We start from the raw sequence: 14969 nt of genomic DNA on the forward strand, positions 1-14969 counted from the left end.
TAGGCCAGGTCTGATTCAGTTTGGTTTAGGTATTCTTCCTTCAATATCCCTCTAGCTCTGATTGGATTCAGAATTCACCTTTATGTTTTGTTTTGTCTCTAATACTTAATGGATTTTGGTTAGCATCTCCCCCTGCTTGAGTTTGTCTTCCTACTTTATTACCTTAAAATTCTCTATTTGTTAACTGGGCGAGATAGAGTCACCCTGGGTTTGTTTGGTTTTATTCAGGTTTTACACCTAAAGCTTTGTTTTGGTTGGGACTCAGGCAGAATATTCTCCTGCTACAGCTAGGCCACATTCAAAATGTTAGTCCCAGTTAAAACTAACTCAAACACTTACACAGCTATTCACTATCTTTCTTTCTGTACTCTTACTCCTTCTCTCTCTCCTTGTAGGGCGCTATCTTAACTACCATGCTGGTGTCCAGAAACTTCTCTGGTAAGTCACATGGATTCTGCATTACATCAAAATTCTGGTATTGTTTGTTATTTTACAGTGCGTCATGCTCTTCAGTTGACTTTCTGACACGTCTGATAGTCATGATCCGTGTTTTCAGGAACTGTTCCGTCTCTGAGTTCCTTCATGTCCTTATGTGCTCCTGTCATCTGTTACATCGTCAGAAACCTGTCTCTGTGTGCATCCATGCCTTCTAAAGAATTGTGTCCGTGACAGTTTTTCTGTCTGAAGCAGTGTCGCTGCGGATTATTAAAATGAACATCTGATGTGATAGTTTTGAGTGGGGATCATTTTCACATGCTTTCTTAAAGAACAAAATTCTCTTTTCTCTTTTGCTCTTAGACTAATAAACAATTCTCTCCTCCTTGTGCTCTTTCTCCCTTTCTATCCCACCCTCTCTCTTTCTCTCTCTCTCTCTCTCTCTCTCTCCCTCCCTCCTCTCATTTTGTGTGTGTGTGGACGGTGTGTGTCAGTGGGTAGCAGGCAGACCACGGCTCCGGCCTCGGTCACTGCCGCCGCTGCTGCTGTTGCTGCAGCAGCAGGCACCACAGCAGGGCTGGTGGAACAAGGTAGCAGAGTCCCCGAGGGGGCCTTCTCTCCTCCTTCTGTCCTCTTTTCCACACTTCTCCCCTGTCCTTGTTTGTCCTTCTTCCTCCTCCCACTCTTCTCTCTCCCTTATTAAAGAAATACTCCACTCTTTTTTAACCTAATCTCTATCTCTTTCGACATGCTTTTCTCTCCCTGTACTGAGAAAACAAAAGAAAACCTGTTTACGCAAAACTCACTTATAATGGAAGTCAATAGGAAGTTAGTGAATTTTGTCAATAGACATATATAGAGTATAAGGCTAATTCATAACTAAAATGACAGCTACCACGAAACGAGACAGACGTGAGTCTCACCACATTCATAATCCATAACCACAGTTCCTTCCCTCTTTAAAAAATTGTTCCATCTCTACCAGGAATAAAACACAGTGGGAAAATAATCAACAACAGAGCCTCAAAGTGTTTGTTCCTCTTATACCACAGCAGTTTGCCAAGGCATTTATGGCAGGTTTATTTAGTAATGAATGACAACATGATCCTTTTTATCAATATATACAGTAGTTACACCTAATGTAGGATGTCCACAATATAGAATGTCAGTCAGTTCCTGTTAGCACTTACGCTATAGCAGCTGAAAACAGCCGTTCCCTCACCAGTTTCTCTTTTTTTCTCTCTTGTGAAAAAAACAAAGCTTGTCATGTTACCAAGAAACTGGAATGCGCAAAGTCCCGAAGACCTATGTCATGTGCTGTGGTGGAAAACTTACTAACTTTTACAAAACTCTGACACTGGAGACTCCTTCCATAAATGTTAAATAAACTCCTTATTGTACGTCTCCTGACAGAAAGTTTCACCATTTCACTGATTAGGGCTTTTTCTTTGTTAAATAACAACACTTCAAAAAAAAACTGTTTATAATTAGCCTTTGATTATGTAGAGTGTCCATTAAGTGTACAAGTGAATAAGTTCTTATTACAGAAATTAATTGCTTACTTGAAATAGTTTTTTGAGTTGCAGCTGGAACTACTGTCAGAGCTGCTGTTACAGAAAATTAATCAACACCTTCTGACCAATCAGAATCAAGAATACAGCAGCACTGTGATATAAATATGTTTAGAGCTTAATTTACATACCTTTGACTGAAGAAGTCGTTAAAGCGTTCACAAGAATATGTCTTTTTTTTTTTTCGTAACATTTTTGACAGCCCTTAGACTTTCATTATAAATGAGTGTTGAGAAAGCAGGTGATCTGTTCCTAAAAATGTATCCGTGCTAATCACATGTGCTACAGATGAGATTAAGTTAAAAACTGCGGTTTATTCCTTTAACTTCCTCTCTTTTGCTTGTCCTCTCTCATTCCTCTTACCTCTGTTTACCTTCTTCAAGTCTTCTTACGTCTTCCCTTATTCTCTTCATGATTTCACAGACCCTGTCCTCTCCCCTCCTCCCCCCGTGTATCTATACTTTTTGTCCACTTTTATTGTTTCCCACTTTGCATGACGCTAAAAGCATGCGCCACGCACAGTGGCACATCTTTACCTTCCTCTTCTTCCTGTCTCGCATTTCACTCCTACAATTGTCTCCTTCTGCTCATCTGAAATTTTTCTCTCTCCATGTCTCCTCCACCTTCGCTGTTTTCCCATTGGTCATCTTGGCTGTCAGTTATAATTGTCATCATTTCATCTTCTTTCATTCTTCTCCACATCACTGAGGCACTATTAGTTTCCTATTTGTCTCTTATTAGTGTTTCTCGATTCAATCTGTGCATCTATGTATATCTTGTTTAGATTACTCTTCTCTCGTGTCTTCATGCCATCACGTCTCATTATTTTCAGCCTTTATTCTCTTTTCCTGTCCCTCTGTATTTGTATGAGACTGTGAAGTTCACCCTGAAAGTGGGAATGGAACGGGCTGCCTGCTGCTGTACTGAATGTTGCATGAGCGACTGGACTAACGCATGGTCACTAATATGTTGGGATGTGGGGAGTTGTCTGTTGCGGCATTTGCATTGTGGAAACTTTGTGGTAAAAAGAAAATGAGACTGATGGATTTTTATTTTTGAATGGGTGGAGAAAGATAACTGTGCTTTCTGAGTAGCTTTTCCCTGTGGTGTTTGCGGATGATACCCACTGCCTCTGATATTTTTATGTGTATGCTTTGAATACAGAATGCCTGAGAATTATTTCCATAATTACCATACCATAAGGCCACACTGTTAAGTGTGATAAAGTGCAGCTTCTCATGTGAGCTAGCTGTGGCTGTCGCTTTGTGCAAAGGCTGTGTTTCATATTTGATGCAGCCTACTGCAGTCAAATATCCAAACCTGTCGTTTTCAGCGGTAAAGTCGTGTTCGTTTGAGCACGTTGGAGAGCCCTCGTTTTGAGACGGGAGTGGAGAGCTGGTGCTCTCAGCTGGAGTGGTGGCTGTGGCTCAGTGTAAAGGCTGCGCTTCATATTTGATGCTGTCTCCACACGCCTGCAATCAAATATTCATGCCGCACTGTCTCTATCGGTTAGCCACTCTCCCTCCCTCTTCTGCTCATCTGTGGCACTAGCAGCTCCAAAACAAGAACCACATCTGGAATCTGAATGTCTTTAAATATTACGTACACAATTTGTTGTTTGTCATTAACATGGCAGAAAATCTTTGAAACGCAATATCAGTAGTTAATTTTTGTAACTTTTGTGGCTCTCCTTTTTATTTTTTATATCACAATTGGGAAGAAACTCTGAGCAATGAGCATCTTCACACGTCAACTAAACCATGATCAGGTTTTGACAGAAGATGTCCATCTCATCAAAGGGTTTTAAAAGGTTTTTCAACCTGTGCTCTTTCTACTGCATTTGTAGCATGGACAGAAATTTCAACATTTCCCAGTATTGAGAAAATAACATAAATCTACTCAAAAAGTCACTTATAATGGAAGTCTGTGGTCTTTTTATGAATTCCATTAATAAAAGTTTAGGAGAATAATCAGGAGATCTCAAGCTCAAGTTTCTGACAACGACACAGCCATCTGTGGCCAGAAGCCAAGGGAACAAAATTGGTTGTGTTCTCTGGGTGGGAGGGGCATACTATCACTCCCCTGTCAATCAGAGTGACACTAGCCAGTCGTGGGCATGTGTGAGTTCATGTATGTGGAAGAGGGCAGATAGAGCTTGGTTGACGTATGATGGGGTGAGCGGGAATTGGCGGCTGACCAGATTGGGAAGAAAAATGGGGAAAATTCAGAGCAAAATAAAAGTGAGCAACTGTAAGAGTACCAAAAGGCGTTACCAGAAACTGTGATTATACAGTTTTGTCCACCTTTCCAATACAATAAAAAGTAATTCTGCTTAAATTACTTAAATTTTCCCAAAAAAAAAGAAAAAAAAAACTGGCATACCCAAAAAGGGAAACAAAAAGTCATCTCATCTGTAAAACAACAAAATATATGAATTTACAATTTAATTTCCAAATACCTTTGAACAGGTCATGAATTTTTTTAAAAAATTGTATTTTGCATAAATATTCACTGACTTCCTTAAAGACTTCCGTTAGAAGTGAGTTTGAAGTAAACAGGATTTGTTTTTGTTTTTTTTCTCATGACCATTTATGGTACTCACACATATGCTTCAGATGTGGTAGATTTGAGATTGGGTTGATTTAGTCTTCCTTTACAGAGTAAAGCTCAGTACTGCAGTTTTTTGACCTTTGCTGTCCTCCTTTTTTCTTCCTTCCTTCTCTTTTTTTTTGTTCTCACGCTCTGTGTTTGTGGCAAGGTAAGGATCTCAACCCTCTCACTGTCTCTCTCCCTAGAGCAAGTTAAGTTTTCTCCACAGGGATCAACACACGATTTCTCACTCTCATTTCTTTGGCCTCAGCAAATTAAGCCCAGTTCCTTGTTTCATAGGTCATGACCCTGACCCGGTCTGCATGGAAAGAAAAGCCTAGGGCTAACTGCATTAAGTGACGAGCTATCATTGTTCCATATCTCAAATGTGCAGTGTAGTTTAAATGGATGTGGTTACTACTAGTACTGAGACATTAAAATATGACCAATGCAATCATGATCATATTATTAGCTATGCTGATTTGTGGTCATCACCACTTCCTTCTTCTCATCTTTGGCTGAATGTCAAAGCTGTGTGACTCACTGATTCAGCACAGAGCAATACAGCGTAATCTGTTTGATTCCATTCACCTTAAATCCACTGTGTTAAATATGGAATCAACTCGTATGATCTATACCCTGATTGAGTCAATGATGTGTGAGATAAGTGGCTTAGTAAAAGCATGCACCTCTTCAACAGTAAATGTATTGAAACACTGCCACAAGAAAACTGCCTTTCCTCAAGTGAAAAGCATGAAAAAAAGATTGTATTTGTAATTTATACAGATTTGTGGCATTTTCTTGATTAAAAAAGTGTATGATTGAACTTTATGGTTTCTAAATTTGAGTGCTGGAGGCTAAAATGGTTCTCTTGTGTCACTGATATATGAGTTTTGATATGCCTATTTAATGTTCAGCAATGCGTTCTGACAGTTACGTATCATCTTTATAATGTTTGTTCTTCTGGCATTTTCACACTTGATCCAAACTTGGTTTTCGTTTGTAAAATGGTAGGCGCTATGTTCATTTTTTTTTTTTAAATATTATTTCCTGTAGTACTAATAACAACACAAGCGTAAAAGAATGGTGCTCTCTGGAGCCAATCTCGTATCAGAAGATTTTTAGCCAGGCAGCCTGGCAGGAGATGAGCATTTTTTGAGATGCTCTCAGTGCAAGCGCTCGCACCACGAAAGTGAGCTAACTATACTCCTCCAGTCCTATGAAAGTGTGGTTTTATATATCAGTAACCATGACAGCTCTTTCCCCAGCATCACAAAAGTAGAAACAGAAAGAAACGTGACAAAGTAATGTGAAATGTCAAACCAGTCACGTTACTCGGCACGCGGCACCCAGTGTGGATTGCTGCACACCTGGTACAGTGTGTGTTGCAGTTCAGTTGAAGAGAACCCCAGACCAACGTTTTCAAGAGCACCAGGGGTCAGCTCTCGGGACCGCGCCCGGGTTCAAAAACAGTTTTCACACGTCACCAGTCGTACCGAACTCGGTGCTCAAACAGCTTAGAATCCAGAAAAAACACAAGTGTGAAAATGACCTTATATGAAACTTATTGTTTAAAGGTGCAAAGGGTCCACTGTTTGTAAATAAGACATCCTCCTCTTGATCAGTCTCTCTTCTGATTTATGAAATGGTGTAAAGATAATAAAGGTAATACTGTATGTAATAACATCTGTGTGCTATTTCAGGAGCTTTCCTACCCCGAGCACCTTTAAGCAAATGTCTTACCAATGCATAACCGTGTATAGTGTGTTTAAGGAAACCTGTATAGGAGGAGACAACAGGGGCCTGTATGACTTTTTTCTCTCTAACAGAAGTCTATGTATGGATATTGATACCTGATCAGATTCAGAATGTGGTTGAATTGATCAGAAGCTGAGTTTCCCAGAGGTCTGAAGCATTTGTGGTTAAACTTAACACTAACATTTTTTTATAGAATCCAAAGTCATGTCGTTTTTGCTGAAGGTTATCGTAAATGGGAAACTGAGCATGTTATCTTTGACTTTGTACTAAGTTATTATATTTTTATAAGATATGATCTGAATTCGCTGACTGTCTGCTGAACCTCTGTCTCTCTTTCCTGTCTCCTATTGCAGCAGCTAAGAGTTTGCTGAATAAGAAGGCTGATGTCAAGGTAAGATGACCTCCTGACCGTTTGGCACCTGACTTGGGACTGCGCACTTTTTTCTTTTCAGAGCTCTGTCAGTGTCTTTGCTGCTGCTTTTTTTCCCCCATCAGTGTCAGTGTCCATGTAGCTGATGTGTGTCCTCACATCTAATTGTTACATCATTGCTTTCTGTTTTGTCAATTCAATGTGTTAGCAGGGCACCTAATGTCACTGTCTGTCTGTCTGTGTATTCATGTGTCTGTGTTTGTGCCAAGTCTGAATGATGGAGAGAAGATGTAATAGTGTTTTCAGCATTCAGAAATTATCTTTCACCTGTCCTTTTCTTCCCAACATTTAAGAAAAACACAGAACTAAATCACTTTGCGACACTTAATTACACTATTCTTCATACTAATTCTTCACTGCACTGTACTTTATATCCTGTAGTGCCCAAGAGTTTAGTTTATAGGTTTATAGATAGGATCAGTACAGGGTTATGTATTATTGACAACTGAAAACAGAGAAGCGGAGGTGAGGTTCAGCTTAAAAAAAAAAAAAAGAATCTTACTTACCTCAGATGTAGATGATCAGCCAAGACATGGCCAGTGTCCACGTTTGATTCTAAAGTTTTGCACTGGAGCTGCAAGGCGTATGTAGCTAAAAAGTAATGAAGGTCTGTCTGTGTGATTAGATATGTGCATTAGGTGACATAATTAAGATGTACATACCTTTGAAATGTAAATTAAGATGAAAGATGTAATGATCAGTTTTGTAAAATAGCAGGGGCATCACTTACATTCAGTTTTAAATAAAAAATTCATCTGCAAAATCTCTGATACAATTAATATACCTTCCAACTTCAGGAGGTGGAACCAGTTTATGGTGAGGGAAAGGGAGTGTGGTTGTCCAACATGGCAACATGGCTGCCTCAATCAACTCTAGCTGTTCTGACTGTGATAACACGTGTTCTTCATGTCAGATAATACAATGAAGATCGTCTGGCTGGTTCCATAGTGTAGCGGTTATCACGTCTACACACGCAGAAGGTCCTGGGTACTGCATTTCGTTGTGTCTGTACTCGTGCGCTGAGGATGACAGTAAAGTTGAACCTAAACTAACCTCTCACTATAGACCTGCTATTAAAGAAAATTCTGCTTACATCATCAATCAGTGCTTGCAGAAAACAGGCTCGTATAAACAGAAACATGCCTGCGGTATAATAGTAGCAATGTTGCCTGGAGAAAACACATTTTAAAGGACTAAGGAGGAGGTTGTGGCTGGGTAAAAGAGGACAATGAGGACAAAAAGAGGAATGTCCATGCTTCAAAATAAGGATTTTTTTTTGTTTGTTTGTTCATTAGCATGTGTGGTAGTTGCAAACCTGTTGTACGGGGGCATGTAGGATGCTAACATTATATAAATTAAAGTGATTAATTTGTATTTAAAATTTCTTTTTGTGTTTGTGTAGCAGTCCTGTGAGTTTTGCGTCATCTTATGCCATCCATCTATTCGACTGATTGACTGCCTTTCAACACAGTGGCAGTAAATGGGCTGTCACTGAGCATATCACATTATGCGCTCTAAGACCACCGATCTCGACTCACAACCAAAGAATTTTTCACAACGTACATTTGTCATGCGTGACAGAAAAATTGTACGGTGTAAACCCAGCTTTAGTTGTAAAACACACCAGCAAGTCTGTGAGACATTACTGTACAACTGGAGTTTAAGGCAAACATTTATGCAAAAAGGATTTTGGGTGACTTTCATTACTTGTTATCCAACATAAGATCCAGTGCAAAACATGTCTACACACGTTTTGTGATAAATATGCAAAATTTGATTTCACGCTCGACATTTTCTTATGCTTATTATAGTTTATGCTTATTTGCAAAATCGGGATGAGGTGAGTTAAAGTGTTACCTAACAGTAAAAGCAAGCTTTATCTGATCAGCTAGGCGGTGACACGGCCTGAAAGAGGAGAAGAAATGGATTGAATGATTTATTTCCATCTCCACACGTGTGTGAGATTGGGCGGTATCTAGGAGCATTAAATGAGGGAGGCTGTAATGTCAGAGAGGACTCTTTGGTATCTGGAATAAGATTTTTGCAAATTTAAAATTTAAAATTTGCAAATTTAAAACATTTAAAAACACTCTTTGCACAGGAAAATACTCATCTCATTTTTTATGCCTTCTTCACACCCACATGCATTACACAAAAGCTTACAAGTAGGGCACGCCCCATTAATTTTCTGTAATCATTTGGGTCTATAATCCTATCAACTATTGACCTTTTGCTCCACATCCCTGATGAGCACCTGCTACACTATTGCACCTTGCTCCTGCACAAGCTGTGTGTGATTGTGTGTGTGTGTGTGTGTGTGTGATTGTGTGTGTGTGTGTGTGTGTGTGTGAGAGAGTGCACATGCCAGCTGAGAAGACTAGTTCAGATTGGAATATGACTCCTGTTCCAGGAATAGCCGCAAGTCTGAACCCTGGAAACTCTGTGACAGAAATAGCATCGCTGTGCTCCTCTCATCGCCTAGCAACAGGCTCCCCCACGTCCTCCATTAGCCATTACAAACACTGTCTCTTTTTCTCTCTTCATGACTCCCGCTTTCCTTCCTTTCTTTGTTTTATTGGTTTATTACCTGCTCCTCTCGTCCACACCGCCCCCCCCCCCCCCCCCCCCCCCGGCTCCTGTTCAGCTGGGATGGAAACCTGCTGCACAACAGGGCAGGACAATGTCTAAAAAAACCAAGCTGGTTTTGTACTTTTTTCTCATCCCCACAAATTTCAAAAGCTGTACCTGAATGTAAATCATGACCTATGAGCTTTTTCTGTCTAAATATAGCCTAAAGACCACATAAACCAGAAGTCCACAGTCAGACCAGAGTAATCGGGTGCCATGATCGCTCGTGATAGATGGAAATACCAGGCCTGAGCAGAGAAGTAGAGCACCATGACATAGAAATAGATGCTTATTATTTATTTCATTGCGTTATTATTATTATGTCGAAATTAAAATTGTTGTAGTTAAATTTTTAGAAAGATTTAGTTGTATGTTTTGTAATAACTAAATGCTTAGCTTATTTCAAATCTGTTTAAAATGACACCTCTTTAATTTGCAATCCATGTTCCCTCTCTAAATCCTGTCAAGGATTAACTTCGATTATATGTTCGCCATTGCCGATAGGCAATTACATCGCCTGTGTAACGCTATGTGAGATTGAACTTCTCTGCTCTACAAGATGAGCTTAACTTCAGAAATGGCCCAAATTGCAGGACAATTTTTAGAAGTATACATTTTTCATGCGACCCTATATTCTGCTGCATCTGTGGTTAATAATTTGCTCTTTCTAATCTTAACCATTGCTCTTCATTTCTGGCCACAAGTGCATCTCATGAAGCACTTCACTCTTTCTTGCTACAGCATGTACTTCATTCTTTATTCTCCGCCGAGTAGAACGCATTGTGCTTCCACGTCTCCACCTATTTACTACACACTCCTCCTTTACATCCTCCTTTCTTTCCCTGATTCCTCTTTTTGATTTCCTCGTCTTTAACACCTGAGGGATGAGTCAGACCGTAGTGTCTTAAAGCCAGTTGTTCCTGTTATGGTCACTCTCATTCCCGGCTTGAACCAGGCGCTTCAGATGTGTGGAGCAATTTCCACAGAGCTTCCTGTTACCTCAATTAATCATGGATGAGTTTGCCATTCATCAGCTACTCGAAGTTGTCACTTGGTCACTTGGATAGGACGTTTCTTTTTAGGACTTTCTTAAAAAAATTTACCACAATTTCTTCTTCTTTCTATCTTTCCAGAAGAGGAAGTCAAGCTCTACCGTTCAGTACATGGTGAGAACATTACTTCATTTGTTTTATCCTTTATCCTATCTTTCACCTTCCCCTGTTTGCCTCCACCAGCCTACCACCTGAACCTTCATAGAATTCCTTTATCCTCTATCCTGAAGAAATGATGGTCCAGGTTTTCATGCAGTCTAGAGCTACTTTCTACCTGCTGCCATAAACTGGATTTCCTCTTCTTTTTCTGTGTCTGTGGTATACACTCTTTCCTCTTGATTGCACTGGTGAATAAACAGTATACCTTTTGTCTTACTGTAGTTGTCCTATGCTCAAGTAAGAAGAACTTCGCACTTCATAAATGCCTAATGATGCCCTCTGCCTGTTACTCAGGTTTCCTCACTCAGCTGAGCGTTTAAGCTTAACTCATTCTCGCCACCTTCATCTCCTAATCGCTCTTAAGTGAAGTAACTACACGTATCTCTGGACTGCACTCACCACTTGGCTGCTCATGACCTTTTCAAGAAATGTTTTTGACATTATTGATCTTGTCTGCAAATGATTGCCCAGTATTATCAGTATTGATCTGTGCGTGCGTGTGTGTGTGTGAGAGAGAGAGAGAGAGAGAGAGAGACAGATTAAAACTATTAATTTGTTTTCAAATGAAAAAATCGAAGCTGGGAAATAATATCATTATTAAACCAGAAGAAAAAACCTCACATATTCACCCACTCACTCACTTAGCTTCAGTAACCACTATCCTGGTCACTATCACGGTGGAACAGGAGCCTATCCCAGGAACACTGAGCCTAAGGTTGGAATACACCACGGATGAGACCCTGGTCCATCACATGGCACCACACACACACATTGACACACTCATTCGCACATATGGCAATTTATTTTACTCAGTCCTCCTACTAACGTTTTTGGGAGGTGGGAGGATACCGGAGAAGCCAGACGAAACCCACGAGGACATGGGAAGAACACAGAGATAGTAACCTGAGCTCATGATAAAACTCAAGCTAAGGATACTCCACCGTGACGCCCACAGGAGAAAGCAATAACGATAAAACACTTTATTTATGTAATACTTTATAAAAACAGGTGTACAATGTGCTATATATTGTGCATAAATCAATTATAAATTAAAAAAGTCAGCTTTTCATAGGGCTAGAGAAGTCCATTGTGTGTAGTCTTAAGAGTCTTTAATAAAGCTTTTCATATGTTTGTGCCAGTGGACAAAATTAACATCACTTAACTATAGCAGCAATAATGTCCATAAAGTGCACATTAGCATAGAGTTACTTAAGTACTAAGTATCTGAGCTCACTTTATTGCTGCTGTAGTGAGCACAAAGTGCACTATACAAAACTAGAGACACAGTGGAACTGGCTGTGCGTCCATAAAACACATGCATTAGTGGAAGGCAGTATACCATTATAAAAGAGACACTGTCAGATGTTTCTAAACCAGTAGTGATATTTAAATGAAGTTTCTATTACCATTCTATTACAAAACTACAAAAGTAGCTGAAGCAAGTGAAGTTGCAAGACCTCTGTGCATGACTATGAAGATACCTAGTTATTGTTCCAATGAGGAGTTATACAGTCTCTGTGATAAAAAAAAAAAAATTATACACACAATGCACCACATTGCCAAAAAAAAAAATCATAATAATAATTTTGAAAGTTTAAAAAAAAAAAAAAAACTTTTGAAAAAATTAACTGTCACCTTCAGGCATCATGTGGCCCCCTGTGGATCTTTAAAATCCACACAACAAACCAAATGAACACTGATGAAATGAACAATTAATATGGCCTTTTGGATAGGATTTCAAAAATAGTCTGTCAGAGTGGTTTGATTTTTCATTCTAATGTATTTCTTCATATCTCTGTTTGTTACTTTGCAGTTTACATGACAAAAATGAAGCTTAACACTCCAGTCCAATGTAAATTTGTCAAAAGATTCTTCTAGGACTTGGAAAACATCCCGATTTAGCCTTAATGTGCATAGCAGTGTGTATGGAAGTGTATGTTAACTGAAACTGGTATCTGACTTGGTATGAGGTAGGGTGCATTGTTCATGTCCTATTTTTAGAACATGACTGTAACAGTGGTGTTATAAATGTAGCGTCCCTGTGCTTACTGTCCAGTTGTGTATGTGTGAGCCTGTCACTTGATTTTTCCTGTTCCTCTCTGTGCTTTTTTTTGTTGCTGCTTCACATGTCAACTACATACTCATAATCCCCAGAAAGGCTGCTCTCAGGAAAGTATGTGCTCGTTACTGGTCTTGAGCTGACGATGCATTAAATGAGCATCTGTTTATTTGGCCTTTCATTCGTTTCTGTTGGTTTGTCAACATCTTTTCTCAGCATCTGTCTTCCTCCTTAATGATGACTGTTTTTTTTTTTTTTTTTTTTTAACAAAATGAATATTACACTATGAGGGAAGGGGAGTGTTAGCTATGAATAGAGAAATTTTAGAATTGAGGCAAGACAGCTTTATTTGGGCCAGAGTAAATAAGCATCAGAATATGATTAATTATATCCTTGTTATGTGTAATTGGCCTAATGGAATAGATTTATGAAGTATAATTAGCAAGGAATGCATTTTTATTACGGACATGTTGTTTATACTAACCTCTCTTTCCCTCAACAAACTGCCCCGAAGAACTTTTTTGTCGCACATGAAATGGTCCTTTGAGTTTGCACATATTAGCTCTTAGAGATCTTACAGGTTTTAATATACACACAGAATGACTGATTGTGAATATGTGTGTCTTTGGGTATGTACGAGTGTGAAATGCATGCTGATCTCTTCCTCCATCACTTTAAACCTAAATCTTCTTTAACCCTGTGTGTGTTGTGTTTCCCCGCACAGCCCCAGACCAACAGCACCAAAAACAGCATAGTCACGAGCCCCAAAGGAAACCTTCCCTCTCCTGCACTGGTATTTACCTCTCTAATCCTTCCTTCCTCTGTCACTCTATTCCTTTACTGCTCTTGCCTTTTCTCCCTCTATTTTTTTTTTACCTTTCTCAGTTCTTCTTATCCTGCTTGTGAGTTTTGTGTGGATGTGTCAGTCCTTTAGCTTTGTTAGCTCTGTTGTCAGAACCAAAGGATGTTGGCTGGTGAGCTGTTTCTCTTCTAGTTTTCTAGAAGAATAATTTGACAGTATGTTTCCCATTTATATCTGTGGCAAATGGCAGCTAGCTCACTAGCACCTAACTAGCTATTTGTAATATTAGGAAGACATGGAAGTATTTCCAGTTTGCATATCATTTATATTTATTGATCCTGGCATTTATTTTATGAGGGTAGGGGAATTATTTTTTTCTAATTTGCCCAGTAAGATAGTCTACCACATGGTAGGTTTCATGGCATTAACTGAGTATTAAATCTAGTGTGGCAGTGTGCAGCGCTGCTTAGCCTAAAATAAAGAGCTGTTTCATTTAGTGACAATCAGCAGTGCTGTGTTCTTCTGTGCATTTGATAGCTGTTGTGCATTGTAAAGTTATGAACATGCTAGGAGTGGCAGCAGAGGTAGCAATGTAATGTGTTTACAACAGTAGTGGATTATACAGCCAACGGGACTTCAGTGCAGTCCACATCCCCTGGGCGGAAAAGAGGAGGTTGCTATAGTGTGATTTTTAGCTCCAAATTGAGTCCATGTTGCAAAATCCTACATTTTTGGAAAGTCGTAGCTAGATACAAAAGAGATTAGAACCACTGGAGTAAGGAACTGGAAGATGGTAATAGACAGTTTCTAAAAAAAAAAAAAGCCAATGGTGAGGTAATGTCTGATTTGTCTACCTGGACACTAAATTTGCAGTATGAATCATTGCTGGTATTTAAAGGAAGAACAAAACCCAGTGGATCTCTGAGTCTACCCAAGAGGCTCAAGAACACCCTTTGTCTCAGGGTGTTTTTCAGAAACTAGTAGACAGTGGTGCTCTTTGCCTTATTCCCATGCTGATGCAACATTTTTCCTCTGGCATATTTTCGTTGAATATGTCAGCGTTTTTTCTTCCGCATCAGCAAACCATACGCAAGAAGTGCATTGAAATATAGTGGATATATAATAAGTATAATCAGGTTTGCTTTTATTTTATAAAATCGGCCTGTAGAGAGGCAGCTGGACGATGAGTGTGTTTGCAGTAATGAATGTGTAATGGTCTGCTGCAGTGGCTGATGCAGATGGCCTGGATTAATGCAGAGGAGTGTTTCAGGGTGAACTCGGAACCTTCAGCAAGTGAGCTCACACAAACTCACACACACTGCTGCAGAGCCTTGGAAGACTCATGCTTGAGTATCAGGCAGTGAACTCTGCTTGGAAGAATGACTAGCACTCAGACTCATACAGCCACCACAACACGTGGCGCAATATATCAGCATATTTTTAGGATCTCTCATAGTTGCCCTTTAATGCTGTGTGTGTTGCTTTG

The 14969-nt window shown here is 39.5% G+C and overlaps 1 protein-coding gene across 21 annotated transcripts in view; it reads left to right on the top strand.

The window, feature by feature from the left end:
* Window positions 1–14969, top strand: part of camk2b1 (calcium/calmodulin-dependent protein kinase (CaM kinase) II beta 1) — a 59891-nt gene that overhangs the window by 28037 nt on the left and 16885 nt on the right. For 5 of the 21 annotated variants that reach the window (XM_053229047.1, XM_053229061.1, XM_053229044.1 and 2 more), the window contains exons 9-13: window positions 396–438; window positions 930–1025; window positions 6707–6744; window positions 10545–10577; window positions 13406–13474. In XM_053229047.1, coding sequence (XP_053085022.1) covers window positions 396–438; window positions 930–1025; window positions 6707–6744; window positions 10545–10577; window positions 13406–13474 — 279 coding nt within the window. The remainder of the gene's footprint in view (window positions 1–395; window positions 439–929; window positions 1026–6706; window positions 6745–10544; window positions 10578–13405; window positions 13475–14969) is intronic. The other 16 variants (XM_053229043.1, XM_053229045.1, XM_053229053.1 and 13 more) reach the window with 9 other exon arrangements.

The sequence above is a fragment of the Pangasianodon hypophthalmus genome, chromosome 24 (assembly GCF_027358585.1).
Source record: "Pangasianodon hypophthalmus isolate fPanHyp1 chromosome 24, fPanHyp1.pri, whole genome shotgun sequence".
Taxonomy (NCBI): domain Eukaryota; kingdom Metazoa; phylum Chordata; class Actinopteri; order Siluriformes; family Pangasiidae; genus Pangasianodon; species Pangasianodon hypophthalmus.